General features: G+C 28.3%; 1 protein-coding gene across 1 annotated transcript in view; it reads right to left on the bottom strand.

The window, feature by feature from the left end:
* Nucleotides 1-27,347, bottom strand: part of LOC113376901 (protein spitz-like) — a 183,276-nt gene extending 155,929 nt beyond the window's left edge. Inside the window, exon 1 of the mRNA XM_026616992.1 lies at nucleotides 26,880-27,347. Coding sequence (XP_026472777.1) covers nucleotides 26,880-26,988 — 109 coding nt within the window. The 5' untranslated portion in view covers nucleotides 26,989-27,347. The remainder of the gene's footprint in view (nucleotides 1-26,879) is intronic.
* Between the last annotated feature and the right edge of the window lie 207 nt (nucleotides 27,348-27,554).

Here is a 27,554-nt window from a genome sequence, read left to right as displayed (position 1 = left end):
TATATATATATATATATATATATATCCATAACAATACGTATAACTAAAGAATCTGTATAGATTCGGAAGTAGAAAATGTTTACAAGAATATAAATTTCTGTAACGAATTTTACCAATTAAAAATTTAAATCTATCAACATCACTTACTTTATTTAACACGTTGATTGCCATATCAGTCATATGTGTCTGACGCTAAGAAGTTCTACCTGAGCCATGTAGAACGCGATTTGGTAGAACGCCGCGAAGAAGTTTTAATATAGGGCCATGTCAATCATATATGTTACACATCAAAAATAGTGTTTTTCTAAAAATTTTGGCAAATTTTCTTTTCTTTAATCATTAAATTTCTATTTAATATACAGTTTTAATATACATTTTTAACTAAGTTATTTAACTAGTGGGGCGCGTGGCATCGTGCCTTAAGGCAAATTGCTGGAACTTCCCGTACCATTTTTTTTTTTTTTAAAGATTAACATTTTTGAAAAAAAATTACTCTGAAATATTAGATTTTGGAGATACCCTAATTTTTGATAAAAATTTAATTTTTTTGAAAAAAAAAGACTTTTTGAAGAAAAGTGTTATTTTGAAATATTTTGGAAATTCTGAACTTTTTTTCAAAGCAATCATACTGCTATAACTGCATAGAGACAAAATATCGAAGCGTGTAAGCGCCGCGCCGTTGTCTAACGGATAAGTATTTGTACGGAACCCATAGGAATGTAAACAAAATTTATACTTATTGTTAAAATGTCTATAAAATATCTGATAATTTGATGTGCATATGTCTAATGATCATTTTTGACCGCCAGATGGCATTTTTTTTACTTTTTTCACTAGATCTCCAAAACCGCTAGACCTGCCTTCATGAAAATTTGATCAGTTCTTCATCTTGTTAATACAAGTAAAATGTTTTTAGAATTATTCAAATCGGACGCTCCGTTCTCTTAAAAACTGAGTTACCGTTTTTAGCACTTTTTGCCCCATATCTTCGGAATGGCTAGACCTGCCTTCGCCAAAACTAATCAGCACGTATCCTTATCAATACGAATCGAATGTTTTTTGAATTATTCAAATCGCTTCATCCGTGTTCCCGAAATCGTCGACGAAAATTTGTATCCGCACACACATACACACACGCACACACACATACATCGATTTTTTCTAATTATAAGGTATGCCAAAATATTCAGAAACCGCTGAAACGTGAAGATATATAAAATTTTCATTTTCGATTTTTTTGCGAATATTAAATTTAAAACGTTCGTTAAATGTTGGGTTTGAATTAAATTAAAAGTGAGCTTACCACGTTGCCTGTGACGCAACTAATTCAAGCAGATCTTTATTACACTGGTTAACGTAAAATTTGTTGCCCATTATTAATTTAACTCTTTTTGCAATAAATCGATAGTTAGCGCCTACTAACCGTTCCGAATATATAGTGAAATAGACGAAAATATTTTATTATTATGATTCTCCGTAATTAAACCGTGAAGTGTACTCGTTAATGAATTTAGTAATTAGAAAATTAAAGGTTACTCTCAATCATTCAGTATATTAACTAAATAAAAAATAAAAATTAAAACAGAGCTGGAGCAAGAATTAGTGATCGAATAGGTATATTCTAGAGTTTATTGCTAATAGTATAATTAATTATTTCCAATGCATATTTGTAAACTATCACAAAATTAATTAAAAATCCTAGAAACTAATAGATAAAGTAATAATACAAGTTTTTACCATTATATTTGCTCAGGGTACCGTACTGAATTACGCAATTGTACACAGATACCAATAACCTGTATCTTAATAGTTCTACTTCAATAATAATGATTCGAATCGTTATCTCATAAGCGCTGTTCGCAACTGTCTTCTTGCAATAAAATAAAACATAATTGCAAAGAATGTGCTAAGAAACACGATTTTGCTTAATTATACACGCCCGTGCCGGTGACACATCCGTACTTGTTAAGCAGGTTTGTAATGCAACACAACAAGTTCATATATCTTTATCAAGCTTTTATGTATTGGTAGAAAGTACTATAATCAATAAAACAAACTGATGAGTTAATAAATATTCTTTTTTTCTTTTTAATATTTATATTCCCAAAAGTGCCAGATATAAAATGAATAACTTATATTCTGCAATATATTATTAAAGCGATACATTTATGGAAGAGATGATATTTAAGCTACACAATAAAGGTGTAAGTACTTATAACTTTAGTTATAAGATAATTAATAGTTTTTAGTTATAAGCATATCTAAGGTCAAATAATGATTTGTTTGAAGTATATAAACTATTGCAATAAATGAATATTGCAATAGTTTATAAAATAAGATATTGAATATATTCTTATTCATATCTTCCACATGTTATTAAAAACAATGTTTTAGAGACAATCACCTAAGCTAGTGCCACTTGTACATTATGGTTCAACTTTCAATTATTCTCATCATAGAAGCAATTATGTAAAATTCATAATAATTTCAAATAAAACAATAATATTCGTGTTAAAATAATAATTCTATGTAATCAACGATGCACATTGGAACACCTGTGCGTTGTTTTATACCTCTAGCTGATTTGCAACAACACAGAATAATTATAGATAAATGAACCGCTTGTGGGCATATTTTTTACGATCACCTAATAATCGACATATGAAAAAAACCCTGGCATTAAATATAAAAAAACTTGGCTGTATATTGTATGCATGTATATATGTAGGTGTAGATGGAGTAATTTTGACTGTACATACATACAAATTTTGATTGAATTGCGCATTATCTAAATTTAATGAAAACTTTCAGATAATGATGCTATAATCAATTTGATACATGAATTGCTTTTTTAGAGCAAATTTGGAACATTTGCGAACAAACATAATAAACCCATATGTCTATATTTATAACCATCTAAATATTTATATATATATATATATATTAGGTGGTCTTTAAATGGTCATTTTCGAATTTTCTTGCTCCCAGGGGCTCAAATGGTTCCAAATAGATAAAAAACAATTCTCTAAAGTTTTAGCTCTTAAGATTGTTTTTAGATAGAGCGCATTCATCAAAGTTTTGTATGGAAATCATGAAAAAATTTTCAAAAATTTTAAAATGCTTTGAATTTTTAATAACATGAATGAATAAAACCAATTCATTTGTCGCTAAGTTATCCATAAATTTTTTTTAAATGTTCAAAAATTTTTCCATGCTCTTCCATACAAACTTTGATTGAATTGCGCACTATCTAATGTTAATATTAAGAGCTAAAACTTTCAGAGAATTGCTTTTTATCAATTTGGAATCATTTGAGCCCTTAGGAGCAAGGAAATCCGAAAATGTCCATATTAAGAACCACCCTAATATATATATATATATATAATATATAATATAATATATATATACATATATATATATATATATATATATATATATATATATATACATATTATATAAAAATAAGTCGGGTTTTCCTTCCTGTTGATATAACTCCAGAACGCATGAACCGATTTCGACGATTTTGCATTCGTTGGAAAGGTCTCGGGCTCCTTGAGGTTTAAAGAAAATTGAAGAACAATTTCAACAGAAAAGCGGAAAAATCTTTTTTCACATACAGCGTCATCTCTGATACTTAGCATGCACTACAAACCAATATTTTAAGTAGATGGTGCCGGTAAATACATTGTTGACAGCTACTCATTTCCTTTCCAAATATAAAACAAAAAAATTCTTCATCTTTCTCACGAAACCATCTGGTGGCGAAACGGAGTTATATATATATATATATATATATATATATATATATATATATATTATAATATAATATATATACTGCAATGTCCATTTTCACTTGGAAATATATATCGAATATCTGCTTCCATTTGAAAATAAGCCCATCTCGGGCACTGCGGTGTGAAATGACAATGGGAAATCTCTTACATTCAAGTTGGAGTTGAACTCGGCTCATGGCCCTGATATGTAATGACGCACGATTTTCAAATAAAACTTGATAAAAGTGGTATTTAATTCATAAAGATGATACTTATAATGGTAGAGAAGATGCAAAGCAATCTGACATAAATCGTTTCTTCTAATATGCAAAGTAATATGTCTAAAAATGTAACATGATAATTTCACATAAAATATATAGATACCTATAAAAATAATTAAATTACTGAACTTAAATTAATTTGATGTCAAATACCATGTTCATAGTTTAATTATTATAAAACCACTACCACAAATCGCTAAGCTGCCTGCGACCAATAATAAACGCTTTGGAGAAGAATTTTAACATCAATTTCAGAAGCAAAAAAAGAATGAAACGAGTTATCTCAAAACTAAGAAGTGCGCAGACTGAACGTTTGATAAGCTTCGGCGCCCCGGTGGGGTGTAACGCGCCGAATAGTGGAGCAAACTGAGCTCTCGCGGTATTCGCGGAATGCGCATTCATCCATCGCTCGCGGGACCGAGGGCTTCGCTCTGTGTCCAGACATATATTTTCATTCGCAAAGCGCTCGGTAATCCGCACTTTGAAAATGAGCTGCATGCACACGGGGTGAATATGTAACAAATATTAGGTAGAAGTATTTGATAAATGCAATTTTATAAAATACTAGATGACCCGACAGACGTTGTCTTGTACCCGTCAACGTCTACAATTTTCTAATATAATATACTAATATTTACCTAAAAATAATAATTATTGCTTTTTAAATTACTCTTCACGCCAAAATGCAAATGCATTTGTAATATGAGCGATGTTAAATGTAGAACTGCTTTAAATAAAATGATGAGTCTCAATGCCAACACTATATTGGAAATTGAAGTCTTTTAAAGGTATAACATAACCATACCTATAACATAACACTGGTACTTCATGTTGGATTAAATTAATTTAATTTTTTATTATTTATGATATCCAAAATTGCAACTTAAACTTCTCCTAATCGATATCGTGAGTGCCGAATTGTATGTATTCATTTTTACTTTCCTATTTGTTGTTATAAAGTGAAAGTTTTACGAATTTTAAAAATATCGTGGAAAGATTAGTAAAAGATGCAAAGAAACTATATATTAAAAACTGAAAAAACTATATTGAAAAGTTAATATCCAAATCTTGTGTTGGCGCCCCCTAAGGCGTGCGCTCGTATTTTTCACATGCATCGCATTCATGGTAGGACTGGCCCTGATTAATCCTTAATTTCATATTTTAAGTGAATTAATTTGTCATATCCTCTTCATACGTGTATCATTCAATCTGCCATCATATACTGTATTTTATATTATTTTAATTTCTGACACATCTCTTCTTGGCAATAATAATGTAGGCATTTCATTTTTCTTATTCTTAATCATAAATTTATTATACATATTCTAATATTGTCTAGGTTCATAGGTAAATTGAAATTTTTGGCAGATGATAGTTTTTATTTGTTTTTAATGCAAACAATGACATGTCGTTTTTTACATTTTTTTCCATTTATTTCTACAATATTGCACATATATCCCAGTACTTTATAATCACATACATCCTAGAAAATTTCCTTAACAAACTTTAGAAAGATTTATCAGAATCCGAATAATCGTTTAGATGGAGTATACAGTGAGGGCTTGGAATTTAATATCAACTTTATATAATAGCAATAAAGCTCAAATTGATTTTACGTTTTAGTTAGTAAGCGTTTATATGAGAAAAAGAAAAGGGCTGTTTTTAGGGTTTTCCCGGCAATTATTCGATTTTTTCTCGCCGTAAGAACCATCCTTGGACTTCAACAAACATTTTAAAAAAAGAATTGGCCAAATTGGTTCAAGCGTTGTTGAGTTATGCGCTTACCAACACATTTTGCAATTCATTTTTATATCAGGTTGTCAAATATCTCCCTTCCGCTTTTTTGCATTGCATTGCATACAAAAAGGCGGAAGGGAGATATTTGACAACCTAATATATAAGATGTATATATAAATTATAATAAATATATATTTTAACTACACATAATATACTAAACTATTATATTTATATATAGATTATATTTATAATTTATTAGTTTGATCAAATCTATGTGCAGATTTATGCAAATACATTTACCCAAACTATTGCTCTAACTCTACATATAAGACAAAAATATGGTAGATAAGAAATACTTCTATTGTGCAAGATCTTATACGTGTCGAATCAAGAGCAAGAAAACCTGATTCTGTGTAATACCATGCAATGCTACTTCCCGAAATAACAATTCTAAAATCGATATCAAAATTAATTAAATCTTATAATACTATAAAATATGCTAATGGGATGTGATTTTTTTAGTACTAATAAAACAAATTGATATTGTGATTTTTTCGTGTGAAAATAGTCAATCGAGTGCAACTTGCGTCGCCGACACAAGGAACGCGCGAGGTTTTAAAAATAAGCGAAAAGGAAAACTACAAAACGCGACGGCGAATAAATAAATAACAACAGGCAACAACAACAACGAAAGTGGAAGACCACTCTCAAATTCAGAACATTGCAGACGCGTGCGAAACACGTGATACTCAAACCTATTACATACCCACACGCCCGATCGCACGAATCCCTTCTGTTCAGTAAGCATCGTACGAAATATATAATTATGTAATTATTAACCATATAAAATGAAGAGAAGTAGATAGTGCAACGCTTCCAATTATCGTTTTTGATGAGGATGATCTCGATTCAAGTTTTAAGAATCAAAATTTTATTCAATATTATATTCCCAATCAGTATCAAATTGTATGATAACTATATGAACTAATAAGGAAAAAGTGTATTACTATGATAGAGCACGACTCCTAGTTTTAATAGCGCTTGACTTTTAACTCTAGATCAAACAGAATTCTTATTTCGCTTACATGTCATACCATCACGTCTGCTTGCGCTCATTTTAACCCGCAAAGAGCTCTATTCTAATCCCGTGGAATAAAATTACCGCTTATAGCATACTTTCCAACTATACAAGTGTGTGAGCTGAAATTACAATTAGATGTTCATCTTGATAAAATTCAGCAGTATCTGAATTGCATGGCTAAAATATTTATCTCAATGATATTTGATTGATAAGTCTTGAATTCGTTGATAATGAACATTTATTTATGTTCGACATTTTTTAAATATGATTGTTCCATATTTAATTTTTCTATTACGTTTATACAGCAACATTCATATATCAACACTGTTAGCATAATATATGAAATAAATAAAAACTGTATTTCAATTCACATTCATCAATAATCATTAAATAAAAAGCGACAACACTGGCGAAAAACGTAAGTTGCTCTAGTATTAGGTTTGAGTAAATTTACCAGAAACTGAAACGATATGAACCATCAATGATGACGTTAAAAGCAGGCAGAGCAAGCAGTAAGAGATATTCTATTTTATGAAAACATTTAATGCCGTGTGTATTCGAAGTCTGTTCAATGTTCACAACATGCTCCGAATGGTTTCAGTAACGAATTAGAAGGAAACTCAAAGAAAAATGTTGTCCCATGATTGCAGTATATTAGCAGATAACAAAAGTATTTGTAGAAATTTTGAACTTATTGCACTTATGAAAAACGATCATTTGTGTTAGCGCAAAAATATTCAAGAAATATTATAATATACAACACTCTACATAAATGTCATATAGCGTTTAGACCCATAAAATATTATTTTCATTTTATATTCTATAAAATTCGAAGATCTACATGTTCATTGAGAATTTATTATATTGATTTTAACATATAATATTTTTATTCAAATCATACTCTATTCTATTCAATTTAATTTAAATTTACAAAGATTCTACATATATGTAATATTAGCTTATCGCGTTCAGTATTGATATAATCAATTTTCATACAAAGTTTAAAGTACCAAAATTCGATCTCGGTACCTCTATTATACAGGTTAAACATGTAATCATTACGGACAGGCATCCAGATTACATATAATAGTATTCTTATATATAATATAAAATAATAGTAATTAATTAGAAAGAAAAATTGAAAATTAATTTATGTAAATTTACGATTAACTTTATAAAATTTTAACATTTAACATCATGATTAAAATTATCTATAAACGTTAACAAACTAATATATGTATATCATTTAATAATACATTTCTCATTTTATCATAAAAATATAGTACTGTGATCTCTGCATAATTTATACCAATGCACTTATTACATATGCGCTCATTATATAAATGAGCGAGCCATTAAATAAATTGGAAAAATAAATCCAATTCAAGATTAGATTTTTTTTTATTAATTAACAGCAACTGAAGTTCTTCAAGTTAACACACTGTTTAAATAATTTAATATATATATATATATATATATATATATATATATTAAATGGTAGAGTCTTGGATTTGTGAATAATTTGTAGAGTTTCGAACACGAATCCAAAAAGTAATAAAAAACAAAAAAAAAGTTTTTCAATAAACTATTTCTTTATTTATTTATTTACTGTCGACGTTTCGGAACTAAGTACGTTCCATCTTCAGGACATCTGTCAAGAAACATGATCTTGATAAGATTTAAGCAAACAATATGTTTAAAAAAAGAAAATGGAATTTTTAATTAATAAAATAGTTGAAAAAATAATGTACAGAAATATGATAATATGATCAAAATAAAAATGATAAAAATAAATGAGTGGATTATATATATATATAATAGGATATTAAAAATGATAAAAAATTTTGAAAGTTTTGGAAAGTTTTAAGAAAACAATTTTGTCATTACCATTTTCTTAAAACTTTCCAAAACTTTCAAAATTTTTTATCATTTTTATATCCTGTTATATAATCCACTAATTTATTTTTATCATTTTCATTTTGATCATATTATCATATTTCTGTACATTATTTTTTCAACTATTTTATTAATTAAAAAATCCATTATCTTTTCTTAAACATATTGTTCGCTTAAATCTTATCAAGCTCATGTTTCTTGACAGATGTCCTGAAGATGGAACGTACCTAGTTCCGAAACGTCGACAGTAAATAAATAAATAAAGAAATAGTTTATTAAAAAACTTTTTTTTCTTGTTCAAAACTCTACAATATATATATATATATATATATATATATATATATATATATATATATATACATAAAGTGGTTTGAAAATTGTGAGCTTTTAAGTGCAACTAGAGCTTTGGTGAAATTGTGACTATTTTTCGGTTACTGTGGTTAATTTTTATTAGTTTTATTCATTTAAACTCTTAAACCGTAAAAATCATGACACAATTGCCCCAAGTTTTCAAGAATTAATATTTGCTGTACTAACAATTTGAAATTTATAAACATCAACTTTGAGAGGCCAATTAAATGCTACAGTCAAAAGTTATGATTAATGGTTAACCTGATAGATTTATAATAAAAAAAATCGAGTGAAAAAATGAAAACTTAAAAATAAAATGATTTTTGCTAGTGCATTCTATTAGATTGATGGCAAATGATTTTGATGGTAATGACGTAATATGGTAAATGAAATTGAAAGAAACATATTACTAACATCGTTTGTGAATGGGCTTTAAGAGCGCAATATGTTAATGGGTTTACTTTCCTCTATCGACATTTTGGCAACATCCTTAACAACAGCTGTCGAGCGTCTCGAGCGTCCCGATGATCCGCGATGCGATGGCGCTAACATTACAAACGACGAGCAATACGGCATGTATTAAAGCAAAAGGCACCCACGATAGAGTTCGGTGTCCCTAAGAGCCGTCGGCGTTACACCTATATGCCTGCGCCGCTAGCAAGCGAAACTGTAAAACAACTAATCTAATACTCTTGGCTGCACTTGCACACGGCTTTTGAGCACGAAGAAAAAGGGATTACATGCCCAAGTAAAACACCAACCGCTACTAATAATATAGACAGGTACGACATGCAGCGATCTAGTTTGATTAAAGCCAATATGCAAGCTTAGTTAGAAAAACCGCTTGATTCCCAATAAGTCATATTTCTTGCTATAAGCTATTTGTAGTAAATTATTGACTATACGTAAATATGTCTCAAGAAACTTCCGATTTCCCATTTGATATGATGTATACGCGGATGTAAAGAAAAAATCAAATTTCCAGGTCGCGATGACTGGTATTTCGAGAACGACTCAACGTTTTAAGCGGAATAATGCAATCGACACATTTGTCATCAATGCGAAGAAATTCGTTGCGCAATCAAACGGAATGAATATAATATCCGTATCAATGCTTCAGGTGATACACTTTTCAATTTCCACTTGCAAGAAATAAACGCAATACAGAAGCGGTTATAATTTAACGCCAATGGATCTATATCTGAAATTTATTCGCCGTAATTTATATATAGGTTAATGAGTAAATATTTATTCGGATCGTAATAACTGGTATGCTAAGTATTATTCTAACACGTTTGCGGCTCATTAATGCAAAGATTTGAAATTTATCGCGTAAGAGAAATTAATAACCTCGTTTGAACTGACTCATTGCAGTAGCAAATTGCAAACGCTATTTAACAAACGACTTATAAGCGAGCAAATCCAGATTTATATATTTTGAATTATTTGACTTTTTTTGAAAAAAAAAACATACACACGTGTTGTTTAAAACAATTCAAATAGTTCGTAATTACATAACATAATTAAACAATTTGGTAGGCGACAATACATTCTCATTTATATTATAAACTTATATCGCAGTAAAAAATCATATAGTATGTAATTAAATGCGACCGCCATGCCGGGAGCATTGAAATATACATACATAATGCTCATAGAAAAATGCTTTGTTGCCTGGGAAATGGATTTTTTTATATATTTTAGTACAGTGTGTATTAATAAGAGATAAGATCATGCGACGAAATTACTCTTCACGCTTGGATTTCTGGATTTGGAATACACGCCGCTTCTTGAAAGCCATGTTTACAATATGAAATAGCACAAAATGCTCTCATATTACAAGTCATTTCCGACTTGACATTAAGTAAAATATATTTAATACCTTCAAATAGACAGTACACTAAATATAAGAATGCAGCAGAACAATAGTAACACTCAAAACATTTTCTATCAATTTCACAACCCAGATAAAATAAATAATTTATTTTTATGGATATAATGGAAAGAATTCATACATTCAAGAATTATTCATACCACCATTATTAACACATATCAAACAAACATCTATCTGACTATGTTCAGTAAAACTCTAGGCTAAATAATCATTGTAGAAATGTTTTTTTGCTATTTTTAAAAAAATTATCACCTGGTCCTTTTTAACCCATAGATGGAGTGAAATGGGACGGTCTGGAGAGCAGGATCCAATGTCTAATTTTTAATTTTAAAGGGATTTTATAAAATAATAGCTAAATTATTCAACTAATGCAAAATTTCATGAGTACTAAAGAGATAAAGTATGTATTAGTTAGGGTAATAATAGTTGTCAGCACTGTATATAACCCTGATCGTATTTTGTAAGAAATAGTCATTAGCAGAGTAGAGATAACTATATATTTAATTTATGTCTTGCAAAATTACTTTTTTTCACTTAATTTACTATTTTATTTACTATTTATTATTGTTTACTCCTCTGCCGTGTTAAAGGTTCGGTTGGTCTTTTCACCCCACCCACATGTAAGCTTTTATAGGGGTTATATAAAAAATCTGTTGAATCTAACTTAGAATTAACAATACGTCTTATAAAACAATTAAATAACGTATACTTGAAAATTATATTAAGGGGCACAACTAGTGTAACCGCCTAAAAAAAGGTGATATTTGGGAATTTATATTAAAAAAAACTACTTTATCAATCATTTCAAAAATTTAGGAATGTATATATATATATATATATATATATACATGTTTTAAGAATACATAGCAAAATTTTTGAAGTAACAAATTAAATATTTTTTAAGTTATCGTCGATCTCCAACGGCGCGACAAAAAAAGACCCTTAACTGCTGCAATGATTCCGGCCTTCTACGTGGATGAAATCAAAAACAAAATAATTCTCGTTAAACTAGATAATTTTGTCTGTAAAATGAACTACGATAAATAAAATCAATCAAAAATTGACAAAATGGCGGCGTTTTAAATAAAAAGTCGAATTTTACCCAAAATTTTGGTCGTTTTTTGACTGCCAAAATTCGATTTTTGATCCGATCAAAAAATCGATAGTTCATTTTATGGAGAACTATATAAAGAACATGTAAAAACAATTTGATAGTGATCGGATCATTCGTTTTTGAGTAATCACTGCAGCAAATTCAGAAAATGTTGTTTCGAGAAAAACGCGTTTAAAGATAAAATGGCTGTAACTCAAAAACTAATTGAGATATCGATTTGAAATTTTTAAATGTTATTTTTGAATGTGTAATCTACCGAAATATGTAAAAAAAAACAAAAATCGATTTTTTCGAAATTTCACACTAGTTGTGCCCCTTAAGGTCTCGTAAACTAAAGAAAATACTTTTGTTATAGATTTTCAAACATTGCCGTTCATCTCCTGATAGCGACGTCGTAAAAATCAAGGTGATGGCTGATTATAAATTTTTTTCGACTTTCAAATATTGTTGTTAACAAATTCCTAACTTCACTTAGAGATATCGGTGGTGGACCTTTTTGCCCTCGTACCTTATAAATGTTCAACTATACGAATCATCAGCCATACTATTCACAAAATGTGCATCACTGAAGCTTCCTAATATAGCAAAGGAATTTCCATTAAAATTTATAAGAACGTCCATAGATGATTAAAGCGAGTGCGAATACGAAAATCATCTACCTTTAACAGACATAAATCATATTCATATCTATCGTGCCATCAAGCAGATCTGGTCGGTTCTCTTAAGAGCTTTTTAATTATTATTACAGCAACTAGTTAACCACCATATTCTCGGATCGTTATCTTTGAGTCTTTTTTCGTTCTTTCCAATTTGCCTTCCCGCTCTCTTCCGCTATATCTCTTTCCGTGTCTATCTCCACCGTCTTATTTATTTAACGACATTACGGCCACATAAGTAGCAGATGTGATACATTCTTGCGCATCATGATGCAACATTTATTTGACACGTTTCTTCGCGACGGACGCCCCGTGCCAGGACCCGGTGCAGTGGGTGAGACGCTCTAACAAGAAGTATAACGATAAGGATAGGTCATGCTAAATATTTTTCGCCCTCAAGGAGAAAAACGTCAAGTATTTCTATCATTCATATTGTGCTTAACAGTAATTTAAATGTAAGAATAAAGAATACACTAAAACCTAGAATAAACTAGAACTGAGTTACCATTTTTGGCACTTTTTGCCCCATATCTTCGGAACGGCTAGACCTGCCTTCGTCAAAAACTAATCAGCACGTCTCCTTATCAATACGAATCGAATGTTTTTTGAATTATTCAAATCGCTTCATCTGTGTTCCCGAAATCGTTGACGAAAATTTGTATCCGCACACACATACACACACGCACACACAGACACACACACATAAGGTATTCTTTTTTCTAAGGTATGCCAAAAATATTCAGAAACCTTTGAAACGTAAAGATATATAAAAATTTTCATTTTCGATTTTTTTGCGATTACTATAACTTACCCTACGGGAAGTTAATAAATATTACACTAGAACCAGAGTATGCGATGGACGGCAATAATTTCTGCCTAAAAGTCCATATCGAAGCATTAGGATATAACATAAGAAAGAAAAATTTACAATCATGCGCGTTTTAAAAATATTCGTATTTTTATAAATTATGTACTAAGCAAATGCATAATTGTAGTGTAAAATTCTTCGCGTTAATTCCCAATTAACAATTTGGAAATTTACATCTAGTTATCCTAGATAATTGATTTCACAATATTAAACAATATATTACATATATGCAAATAATCTAATATGTTATTATATGAATATCAATAAAGTATCGTTTGCGAATAAAAAAAAGTAAAAAACATCCATTATTGATCATTTATGTTCAAGTAAAACTATTATAACTTAAGTTATAAGAAGATATTTTGTTATACGAACTTTTTAATATTACATGTGATCTGCACTAATAATATTTTATTTTGGAGTTCTTACATAATTCTAATACTAATTTGTAACATTATTCACATGTTTTTTTTCTATTCAAAATGTGGCTGTGAATTTTCATAACAGTTCTGTTTTTTTAGTTATTTAAATTATTATCCTAAGATTTCATTTTCTATATTCATAATTGATTTCACAATATTAAACAATATATTACATATATGCAAATAATCTAATATGTTATTATATGAATATCAATAAAGTATCATTTGCTAATAATAAACAAGAATAAATAAAACCAGACGAATAAAAAGAGATCAAGATGACCAAAAAAGAGTATAAATTTAAAAATAAAATAAAATAACCAATGTATGAATGTAGAAATAAATATACGTTTGATTGAATAAATGAGTGAAAGCCATAAAATGTTAAAATGATCATATTATAGAGTAGAACGAGGCTTAATGGTCCACCACCGACATCTCAAAAACTAGTAAAGTTAAGCATTTTTCAACAACAATATTTGAAAGTAGAGAGAAAAAGATGTATAACCAACCACCGCCTTGATTCTTACGACGTTACTATTGGGAGAAAAACGGCAATGTTTGAAAATCCAAAATAAAAACAAAATTTTCTTTGGTTGTTAGTTTTTGTGGTCGTGAGCACTGTTGTTTAGTTTACGAGACCTTAATATAATTTTTAAGTACGCGTTATTTAATTGTTTTTCAACCAATTCAAAACCAGATCAACGTTATTTCTTTAAAAAATACACCCTTGAAATTTATACCCCTCTGTACCCCGTCCTACCACACATATAATAACGACATATATGACGTATATAACTAAATATATACTATGTATAGATATTTTGTGTGATCTTTCATACCAGATTTGTTTGTCTGAATGCGATATACAAAATGCATTATATTTGAAAAAAAAAATTAAAATATTTTCTAGAACCTACACCACTAACATTTTAGCGCACCGTCTACAAACAGCAGTTTTCGGTTCCACTCGTCGCACGAGACCCGATACTACGATACGTACGAAAAAAAAGTGCAGGTGTCACAGATGTTACTTTTCCGCATTCAAAAATCTAAGATTTCTCAGTTTATTTCAAAACAAACTTGTTTCCTGAACGCGATGACGTAATTTATACATATCCATATTTTTTGTTCGTTATCACAAAACCGTTTTGCCTAGGTTACCGTCATAAAATTGGTTGTCATATGCGTCACGTGTTTTCTGTCAGCCTGTACAAATTTGTTATTGTTTTAAATATCACGTACATATTTGGGTGTTGTAAGCCATGAAGAACAAATTAAAAAAATGTCGAAATTAATTGTGTTTATAAATTTCTATAAAATGACGTATAAATAAAAAGCAATGATAAGAAGTAGATTCATTAGTTTGGCATTTGTGCAGGTGTAGTTTCAAGTATAAGCAAATATATTTGACATGATGCAGATAAAGTTCAGAAATCTAAATAATATATATACAATATATATATATATATATATATATATATATTAAGGTGGTCCTTAATATGGTCATTTTCGAATTTCCTTGCTCCCAAGAGCTCAAATGGTTCCAAATTGATAAAAAACAATTCTCTGAAAGTTTTAACTCTTAATATTAATGTTTAGATAGGACGCAATTCAATCAAACTTCGTATGGAAATAGCATGGAAAAAATTTTGAAAATTAAAAAAAAGTTTTAGCTATAATTTAGCGACAAATGAATGAGTTTTATTCATTCATTTGTTCGCTAAATTGCATTTAAAATACATTTTTAAAATTTTTGAAAATTTTTCCATGCTATTTCCATATAAAACTTTGATTGAATTGCGCTCTATCTAAATAATAATATTAAGAGCTAAAACTTTCAGAGAATTGTTTTTTATCAATTTGGAACCATTTGAGCCCTTGGGAAAAGCAAGGAAATTAAAAAATGTCCATATTAAAGACCACTCTAATATATTTATATATATATATATATATATATATATATATATATATATATATATATTAATAAGTTATGTCATGCTATTTAACACATAAATCACACTACACTATTATACAAATGTAAATCCAGGCTATCAATAATTTAAATATTCCAACTATGAATTGAGTTGTTAAATTAAAACTACATTTATGTCAGGGTTGTTAAAATAAAAAAAACTAACCAAAACGTATGGATAAATAAAGTTTAATTCATAATTGTTTTAGTTCTTTTTACTTGGTGCTACTGCTCGAATCAACATACCTCATTAAAAAATTAAAAATTAAATCAACACCAAATTTACATATATATATATATATATATATATATATATATATATAATTATAAATGAAATAATCGCTCAATTATAAGAACCTGCACTGATAAACTTTACAAAACTTTATCTCCTCGTCTAAAAAAATTCACCTGTAATATCTTCTCGTTAATTTCACACCACCGATTACTACATCATCACCATGCTTCTCAAAAATGATACATTGCCATACATGATATAACGTAAATAAAACATTTTTACAAAGAATAAAAAATATGATTTATGTCAGGTTCGCTTTCGAAATTCTTAAGCATTTTTGATGCATTCGAATGCACGGTATTGTTCCTTCCTTCGTGGCCAGTAGTACATACGTAATGCAGAAACAGACATAAAAACTTCATCACGATCTTCACAAAAAAGCACTCACAATCAGACAAAACTTTATGTGTGTTATAATATTTCTGTGCGTTTAAAAATTATGACTTTTTCAAGAATATAGTGAAAAAAACAATGAGACAATGATCTGCAACTATGCACTATCCGAGTCTAGGGGGTTGAATGAGGTCGAAGTCTCGTGCTGAAGAAATTTGGCTCGAGTCCAATAATAAAAGTCGTAAAAGTTAACGTCCTGTACATAGGAAGTAGTAGTATATATATACGAAACTACGATAAAACAAAAATCAAACACAAAACTCACACAATAGCACATAATAGGAGCGTTGGAGAAAAAAGTAATTGGGGTGTTCGAAATAAGTCGCGAATAAGGAAATAATTTTATGCATACCAGACGCTGCGCAATTTTGTAGTAAAAATCATTATTGACTCATAGAATTTACACAATAAAATACTCTAAATTTTAATTCTTTACTAATATTTAATTATTGACAGTAAGGATAGTCATTTTTGCCAAATATTATTTTCAAAAATATTTTTATTGTATTTGAACATTTAAATAAATTAGTATTTTTTCTGTTAATTATAATTCTTTACTAACAATAGGTAATTTTCATTAATAAAAAGTTTAATTATTAATAGTGATTTTTTGCAAATATTACTTTCAGAGATATTTTCATTGTATTTCAACATTTAAATAAATTAGTGGTACTTTCTGTCAAGTTTAATTGTTTACTAATAGTAAGTAATTTTCATTAATAAAATGTTTAATTATTAACACTGAGGATAGTGATTTTTCACAAATATTACTTTCAGAGATATTTTCATTGTATTTCAACATTTAAATAAATTAGTGGTACTTTCTGTCAAGTTTAATTATTTACTAACTGTTCGGACGTAATTTCGTTTTATTATATTGACCATGAAGGTGACAACCTTCAGGGCATTAAGCTTTACACGGAATGGATGCTACCCCTGGTAGAGAGGGTAGCGGAGTATTTTAATTGAACTAGTTGTTCACTTCTAAAAGAAAAGTCCGCGAAACAAAATGTATAGTATATAATAAATAAATATATCTTCTTTCATTATAACTTAGTAACAAATCAGTGATTGTAATTAGAACTGAAACAAATATATAATATACAAACAAATCAGTGTTTTATACAGTCCACAGCTACAAGGGTTAAATTATAACCCAACAACCTGAGTTTATCGAAGGAGAGTTTTAATAAAATTCTATAACTACGTACAAAATTACACTAACAATAAGTAATTTTCTTTTATATATTGTTTAATTATTAACTGTAAGGAGGGTGATTTTTCACAAATATTGCTTCCAAAATATTTTCATTGTATTTTCAACATTTTAGATAAATTAGTGGTATCTTCTGTCAATTTTAATTGTTTACTAACAATAAGTAATTTTCATTAATAGAATGTTTAAATATTAGCAGTAAGGATAGCGATTTTACATAAATATTACTTTCAGAGATATTTTCATCGCTTTTCAACATTTTAAATAAATTAATGTTATCTTCTGTTAATTTTAATTCTTCTCTAACAACAAGTGATTTTGATTTATCACAAGTATTACTTTCTGAGATATTTTCATTGTATTTCAACATTTAAGATAAATTAGTGTTTCCCCCCATTCTATTGAATTGAGACATATAACAAAAAGCAAAATAATTCCAAAAGCAAATAATTCGCTAATGTGCTTTACTTACTAAGAAATTCAGTTCAGTTTTGGACAATGAAGAATTTTTTTTATTCAACAATATATTTACAATTGTCCTACATAGACATTAAGTAAATCTTTTGGCAATTATATATAAAAAATGACATCGATATATAAATCGTGAAAAAAACACAGTTGCATTTTTCCTTTATAAGAAGTAATGTAATACTTAATGAAGAATATTAGGATAATGAAGAATATTAACACGTTAATCGCCATTATAATATCAGAAAAACTTCTCCATGGACCATGGTAACTTTAATAGATAATTTAGTATAAAGTAAAAGTAATGTATAAAGAAAACTTTATATATCGAAGAACATTTTTTTTGCCACAATTCCTGGAAAAACACTGTTTTCTATATCACACATATATGACTGACATAGCTTATTATTAATTATTTTATTATATTAAAACTTTTGTTTTCGAAAAACCGTGGCAAACACGTCTGACATGATTCATGTAGAACTTCTTCCCATCAGACACATGTAACTAACAAGAGTAATATGTGAATTTTTAGTAAGATCAAAAATTAAAATATAAATATGTATGTATGTATATTTAAAAATTATGTAGAAAATATTTGAGTTAAGATGTATTGTAAATGGTCAATTGTGTAAATAGAGGAAGCCAATAATATAAAATAATAAAATAATAAACATGGTGATTAACGTGTTAATTTTCTAATCCCTGTTGGCAGTATATAGACAAATTACAGTTTCGATGTCCAACAATGAATAACAACAAAGTCTAATATAATATAATTAAAAACCACCTTTTAGTCAAAATTAAAAATATTATTTAAAGTCAACAAAAATGCACTAGCAAATTCGTCATAAGAACAAAAAGCAAAATACTTTTCGTAATTCATTTCCAGCTATCCGTCTAACTTATAGACACACGAGCACGCGAGCACGACGCGATATAGGAGAACAGAATAAAATAGAAGCGTGTGGGTACGAAACTTCTATTCCTGTGTAATAAAAAAGAAATCGATGGAGTCCACAGTCTCGTCGTTTCGTACGTGAGAGTTCTGAAATCGAAGCGAAAACAATGTTTTTTTCTATAATATAGAAGATCGTGCAATAAATCAGAATTGCCTACAGTATAAGATAGATAGCTATAATCAATGTTTGAAAAAAAAACATGTAGTAGAGGAACTTTGATTATTATTTTCCAAAAGAACTATTTCATTACCTTTTTAAGCAAAAACGAAAAACAGTCACTCTTAATTTTTATATTAAAATCGTAAAATTAGCGAGATGTCATTATCAGGAAGAAATTTTAAATTAATTAGAATTTTATCTTAAATTAAATTATTTAAACTTTGAATATTTCGTTTAATTCGTCATCTAAATTTTTTAAATAATGTCAATTGGAATCCCTAAACTTGAATAATAGAAAGATTAGTGGTGCATGACATCGTGCCTAATTGCTAGATCATCCCGTACCAATTTTTTTTTTTTTAAAGATTAACATTTTTGAAAAAAAATTACTCTGAAAAATTAGATTTTTGAGAAACTATGAATTTTTGACAAAAATTTACTTTTTTTTTTTGAAAAAAAAAAGACTTTTGAAGAAAAGTGTATTTTAGAATATTTGGAAATTCTGAACTTTTTTTTCAAAGCAATCGTACTGCTTTAGCTGCATAGAGAGAAAATATCGAAGCGCGTAAGCGCCGCGTCGCCGTCTCAGGGATAAACATTGGTACGGAACCCATAGGAATGTAAACAAAATTTATACTTATTGTTAAAATCTCTATAAAATATCTGATAATTTGATGTGCCTATGTCTAATGATCATTTATGACCGCCAAATCACATTTTTTTTTACTTTTTTCATTAGATCTCCAAAACCGATAGACCTGCCTTCCCAAAAATTTAATCAGTTCTTCATATTGTCAATACAAGTAAAATGTTTTTTCAAACTCTTAAAATCGGACATTCCGTTCTCTTAAAAAGTGATTTGCCGTTTTTGGCACTTTTTGCCCCGTATCTTCGAAGCGGCTAGACCTGCCTTTGCAAAAAAACTAATCAGCACATCTTCTTATCAATAGGAATCGAATGTTCTTTGAATAATTGAAATCGTTTGAACCGTGTTCCCGAAATCGTCGACGAAAATTTGTATCCGCACACACACATGCATCAATTTTTTCTAAGGTATGCCAAAATGTTCAGAAACCTCTGAAACGTAAAGATATATAAAAAATTTCATTTTCAATTTTTTTTGCGATTACTATAACTACGCTACAAAAAGTTAATTATTCCGAATCTTATTATAAATTAAATTATTCTATCTAAAATGATTTAAATTTTGGATATTTCGTTTCAATCATCATCTAAAATTTTTGAATAATGTCAATTAGAATCCCTAACAAAATATAAATTGTAAAAAGAAAAACTACAATCAAAATAATTCGAAATCACATAAAAACTTTCACTAATATCAAATATCTATGAAAAATAAATCAAATGTTCACATATTTAAAATATTTTAATTTATTAAAATCTTGCATATCCTACATATCCTACTAATTTTCCTTGCTATCCTTTATAAAAATAAATTCTAATGAGAACCGGTACGTTAGATAACTCGAGTGAAACATATAGTGCCACTAACAATAAATAATTCACAATCTTACCTAATCGATTACCTGTACTTTGTTAAAGGTTGGTAATGTGATAGTAAATTGCCAGCTAGAAGAAGTTTAAATGATTTCCTATCGATAATTTCAAGAGAAAATTAGGTCCGATTACATAATTATATTTAAAATAAATTTAGATTTTGTGTAAACTGTAACAATATATTTTGTAAAAGTATAACAAAAAAATATAGTGTAAGTAGTAATATTATAAATGTAAACTAATGCAAAAACATTAAAAACGAATGAGAGTTAAGTGTACACTTAGTTTTCAATATAAAACTAGAAACTCTATTAAAAATGTAAGTGGTTAAGACAGATCGCATACGCAAGCATACTCAATAATGTGATAATACACAAAACTCATAAATACGAATTATTTTAAGAATGATTAACCAATAAAATAAATTTAATTTATATTTTATTAAAAATGACTAAAAACTTTAAAAGAAACCGCAATAAAACAACTTTTCTGAAAATTTTGCATCAACCGCTACATATTCCAATGAATGAAACGGTTTCCAATTGGAATCATGCGAGAACAAATAACTCTTGTAAATAAATAGGTTTATATGATTTATTTTAAGTCGATTATTTATTCAGAACGTATTAAAATATTTAAAAGCATCATTCACATACATTATCATTATTTTTCACACACATTTTAATTTTAATTTGATGATAATTAAATAATTAATTATTGCAAAGTATTTTATTAAAAGTTTTTTTAGCTTTATAGTTTATATCATGGTGAAGTATATATTTTCAATGGTTTTTAATAAAACTTTTGTCCAAGAAATGAATTTTATGTACAATATATTTTTGATACCTTTACAGTTTGGCTAAAATATTTTTTTATTGCGATTAATATAAATGGCATATTATTTTTCAATATCTAAGGAAAAAAGAGATAGAGAATACAGTTATAATAGCTATTTTATTTAAAAATAAACCATGAGATCATTGATTTCCGAACACGTGATGTGAATAGATTTACAATGAGTGTTTGAGATGGAAAAGACTTTGTACTTGAGAAATTTCATATTCGTAGTTTGTATCATATTCTCTATTTTTTAAAACGCCGAGAGTAATTAGTATAAATTTACTAATTTAATCTATATTTATTTAAATAATCAGAGTTATGTAATTTATGAAAAGTTACACTTAAGTGATTACAAATCAATGAACACAAATTTAATAAAATAATAACAATTCGGCAACATTTTAAACCAGTGATTCAATAAAAATTGTTCGATAGTGATTTGGTAATTAAAATAATGAAGTTGAAAATATTCTAGCTAGACTCTACTTAGAAAATACTCTGAGCTATGTACTCATGTATACACATATTTATTTTATATATAGCAAAGAAGAAAATTAAAGCAAAAAATTAAATCTCATATACCAGAAAAGTATTGTTCATTTTCTTATATAATTTTAAGATCACAAAACATTTTATTGTGAAATTATTCACAATGATCAATAAAACTCCCATGTTTATAAAAATCACGATATAGAGCTTTCAAATGGACTTCTAACATGAAATAAACTTGACAAAAGCTCAGCGTTTCACACACACACATATGTATATATATATATATATATATATTTATATAATGTGGTTTGTGAAAATGATTTCAATAAATTTTCAATTTGTAGTCAATGCAATTGTGGATTGGCAAAAATTATTTAAGAAAAGAAAGTAGATTTTGAATAAAGTTATCAAGCTTTCATAAATTTGTAAATAGTCTAACTCTAATCTATTACAACAAATACTTAAGATACATGAATTTGTTGTTCAGAAGTTCTTTTAACCTAAATTAATCAGTTATTTAATAAAAAATGTATAAATTATCAATCATTTTATAAAATAAGTTTTAGTACTATATCTTTCATTTAGGCAATATACGGAGCTTTAGTGAATTGTGTAAATTTCCATACAATTTTCTGGTCAAAATGCAAAAATGTAGTAAAATTTGAGCTAGGCGATAAATAATTTCAAAATAGTAATAAAATTTAAAGGAAAATTTTATTCTGAACGATTTATATATCTAAATCTAAGATGAAGAAGTAATTTAATTGATATTGGATTGGATTTATTAAAAGATCATACTTCAATTGGATATTGTAGAGCAATTATTTTTGGGATTTGTTTTACATAATGTATAAGACTTTAAAGTAACATACCAAAATTGAATATTGCAGAGCAAATCTTTCTTGGATTTGTTTTGGATAATGTATAGGACTATTAAGATAATTTGCTAAAATTGGATATTGTAGAGCAAATCTTTTTCAGATTTGTTTTATATAGTATATAGGACTATTGAAATAATATACCAATCCTGGATATTGTACAGAAATCTTTTTTGAATTTGTTTTAGATAATAAATAGGACTATTAAAAAATATACCAAAATTGGATATTGTAGAGCAAATCATCTTGGATTTATTTTAGTTAATATAAAACTATTCAAATAATTCAACTATTCAACAAAGCAAATCTTTTTTAGATTTATTTTAATATACAGATAATAACAGAACTATTAAAATAACTTGCTAAAATTGGATATTGTAGAGCAAATCCCTTTTAGATTGTTTTAGATAATATACAGGACTATTAAAATAACTTTATAAAATAGATATTGTAAAACAAATCTTTTTCAAATTTGTTTTATATAGTATATAGAACTATTAAAATAATATACCAATCCTGGATATTGTAGAGAAATCTTTTTTGAATTTGTTTTAGATAATATACAGGACTATTAAAATAACTTGCTTAAATTGGATATTGTAGAGCAAAGCTTCTTCAGATTTGTTTTATATAGTATATATGACTATTAAAGTAATATAACAAAATTGGATGTTATAGAGCAAATCTTTTTTGGATTTGTTTTACATAATATATAGAAATAAACCAATACCAATAGTAGAGAAAATCTTCTTTTGGATATGTTTTACATAGTATATAGGACTATTAAAATAACTTGCGAAAATTGGATATTGTAGAGCAAATCTTTTATGAATTTGCTTAACATAATGTATAAGACTTTAAAGTAACATACCAAAACTGGATATTGTAGAGCAAACTTTTTTTGGATTTATTTTATATAATATATAGGACTATTAAAGTAATATACCAAAATTGGATATTGTAGAGCAAATCTTTTTAAGATTTGTTTTAGATAATATTCAGAACTATTAAAATAACTTGCTAAACTTGGATATTATAAAGCAATTCTTTCTTAGATTTGTTTTACACAATAAAAAAGGACTATTAAAAATATATACCAAAATTGGATATTGTAGAGCAAACCTTTTTTGGATTTATTTTCATAGTATATAGGACTATTAAAATAATATACCAAATTCGATATTGTAGAGCAAACCTTTTTTGGATTTTTTTACACTGTATATAAAACTATTAAAATAACTTGCAAAAATTGGATATTGTAGAGCAAATCCTTCATGCATTTGCTTTACATAATGTACAAGACTATTAAAGTAACATACCAAAATTGGTATGTTATTGGTATGTTGGGTTACTCAGATTTGTTTTATATAGTATTTAGGACTATTAAAATAATATACAAATCCTGGATATTGTAGAGAAATCTTTTTTGGATTTGCTTTACATAATGTATAAGACTTTTAAAGTAACATACCAAAATTGGATATTGTAGAGCAAAGCTTTTTTGGGTTTATTTTATATAGTATATAGGACTATTAAAGTAACATACCAAAATTGGATGTTGTAGAGCAAATCCTTTTTAGAATTGTTTAACATAGTACATAGGAATAACATACCAAAATTGGATATGGTACACCACATCAATTTTGGATTTGTTTTACATAATAAATGCATTGAACATTGATAAAGGTTAAATATAGTTGAAACATTGTAACAACAATCTGAAGCCATGTGATTCCCTTTAATAAAATTCATTCATAGGTAAATCTAATATAGCATGTGAATTGAATTACGAAAATTCGTGAAAACTTAGGGAAACAAGTTCGAGTACGAAACTAATGCTCTATTTTCCAAATGATTGAAATATCACTTAACACCGTCCATTAAATTTACGCACGTGTTTAGTATGACATAATGAAGCAAATTGTACAATTCATTCGCAATATAGAGAAACATAGTCGTGCGCTTGAATCTTACTGAATTTTTTAAGAAACAAATTGAAACATGCCAATTAACAACTAATCAAACTATATTATATACAAATGTACTATAATATATGTATATAATAATACATGTATGTATATGTATACATATAATAAACAAGTTTTTACTACGTCCGCAAGTTTTTATTCATTCATCCATTTAAATGAAGTTTGATTAGCAAATAGCATGGGATTTAGTTGAAGACAAGATATGTTGTTTGAAGAAAACGCAAAGAGATAATACGGTTTATCGAATTTTATGATATTTTTTTTTGAACTTGCATGCATATACGAAGTAGTTCTAAGACTACAACTTATGCCAAAAACCAAGTACTAAGACTTTTAAAAAAAGTCACAATGTTGAGAAACGAAACAGTACTCTATTTTTACGTGTACAGGGTCTATTATTACTTGTAACGAATTTGACATGGTGTTCGATTTAAACTTATGCGAAAACGCGAAGAGATGCGGAATTTATCGAATTTTATGATGATTTTTTTTTGAACTTACATGCATATACTGAGTAGTTCTAAGGCTACAACTTATGCCAAAAACCAAGTACTAAGACTTTTAAAAAAAGGTCACAATGTTGAGAAACGGAACAGTACTCTATTTTTACGTGTACAAGGGTCTATTATTACTTGTAACGAATTTGACATGGTGTTCGATTTAAACTTATGCGAAAACGCGAAGAGATACGGAATTTATCGAATTTTATGATAATTTTTGAAGTTACATGCATATACTGAGTAGTTCTAAGGCTACAACTTATGCCAAAAACCAAGTACTAAGACTTTTAAAAAAAGGTCACAATGTTGAGAAACGGAACAGTACTCTATTTTTACGTGTACAAGGGTCTATTATTACTTGTAACGAATTTGACATGGTGTTCGATTTAAACTTATGCGAAAACGCGAAGAGATACGAATTTATCGAATTTTATGATATTTTTTGAACTTACATGCATATACTGAGTGTTCTAAGGCTACAACTTATGCCAAAAACCAAGTACTAAGACCTTTAAAAAAGGTCACAATGTTGAGAAACGAAACAGTACTCTATATTTACGTGTACAAGGGTCTATTATTGCTTCTAACGAATTTGACATGGTGTTCGATTTAAACTCATGCGAAAACGCGAAGAGATACGGAATTTATTGAATTTTATGATATTTTTTTTGAACTTACATGCATATACTGAGTAGTTCTAAGGCTACAACTTATGCCAAAAACCAAGTACTAAGACTTTTAAAAAAGGTCACAATGTTGAGAAACGAAACGTTACTCTATTTTACGTGTACAAGGGTCTATTATTACTTCTAACGAATTTGACATGGTGTTCGATTTAAACTTATGCGAAAACGCGAAGAGATACGGAATTTATCGAATTTTATGATATATTTTTTTTGAACTTACATGCATATACTGAATAGTTCTAAGGCTACAACTTATGCCAAAAACCAGTACTAAGGCAATTTTTTTTAAAAAAGGTCACAATGTTAAGAAACAAAACAGTACTCTATTTTTACGTGTACAAGGGTCTATTATTATGGTGTTCGATTTAAAGTTATGCATAGCAGCCTTAATGACTGTGGTGGCAGGCCACTAATGAGCTAGTTAAGGTGACTTTACCTGAGAACCTGGCTAAGAACCTGTAGAACCTGGAGGCGGTCGTTGTGCAAAGGCAGATTACTGCCAGTAACGCGAATTCCGGGCCATGGGCCCAATCCAAACCGTCCATGGGAACAATCACAAACAAAGCGTCCAGATGATGATACACGTTGCCCGTTCATGCGACATAGGGGCCGTTGATCTCATAATAACCGATCCACATGAAAATTAAAATCACACATCTGACAGTTCGAAGGAACGACTTCTGGGACGTCTAGTTACGTCCATTTTCAAAATCGATTTTTAACTAAAAAGTTTGGGTAAATGACACAGCTCGACATGATAGTATACGGCACAATGCGCTGCTTTTTTACACATACACATGATTCAAAACACTCGCGAAGTACTTGTAGGGTTTCTTAAATTCACTATCACTGTTATTGATTTAATTTAACTAAAATACACTGCACACCGTTCGTGCATCATCATCACAACACTTGAAACTAATACTATATTTATTTATCATTCGAAAAAAAAAATTAATGTTATACGTTCTTTTAAAAACTAATCAAAAATATACGACAACCAAAGCACTCCCAGTCTACATAAAATCTGATATGACAATCCAACGAGCCGGTGTCGGAACTACAGGAGTGTGGCACAGCTCGAACGACCACGAACTGAAACGACGCGAAC

Source organism: Ctenocephalides felis, unplaced genomic scaffold (genome assembly GCF_003426905.1).
Source record: "Ctenocephalides felis isolate EL2017-DRISC unplaced genomic scaffold, ASM342690v1 CF-g0.4_SCAFFOLD_01886, whole genome shotgun sequence".
NCBI classification, from domain to species: Eukaryota; Metazoa; Arthropoda; class Insecta; order Siphonaptera; family Pulicidae; genus Ctenocephalides; species Ctenocephalides felis.
This window is presented reverse-complemented; position numbering and strand designations above follow the sequence as displayed.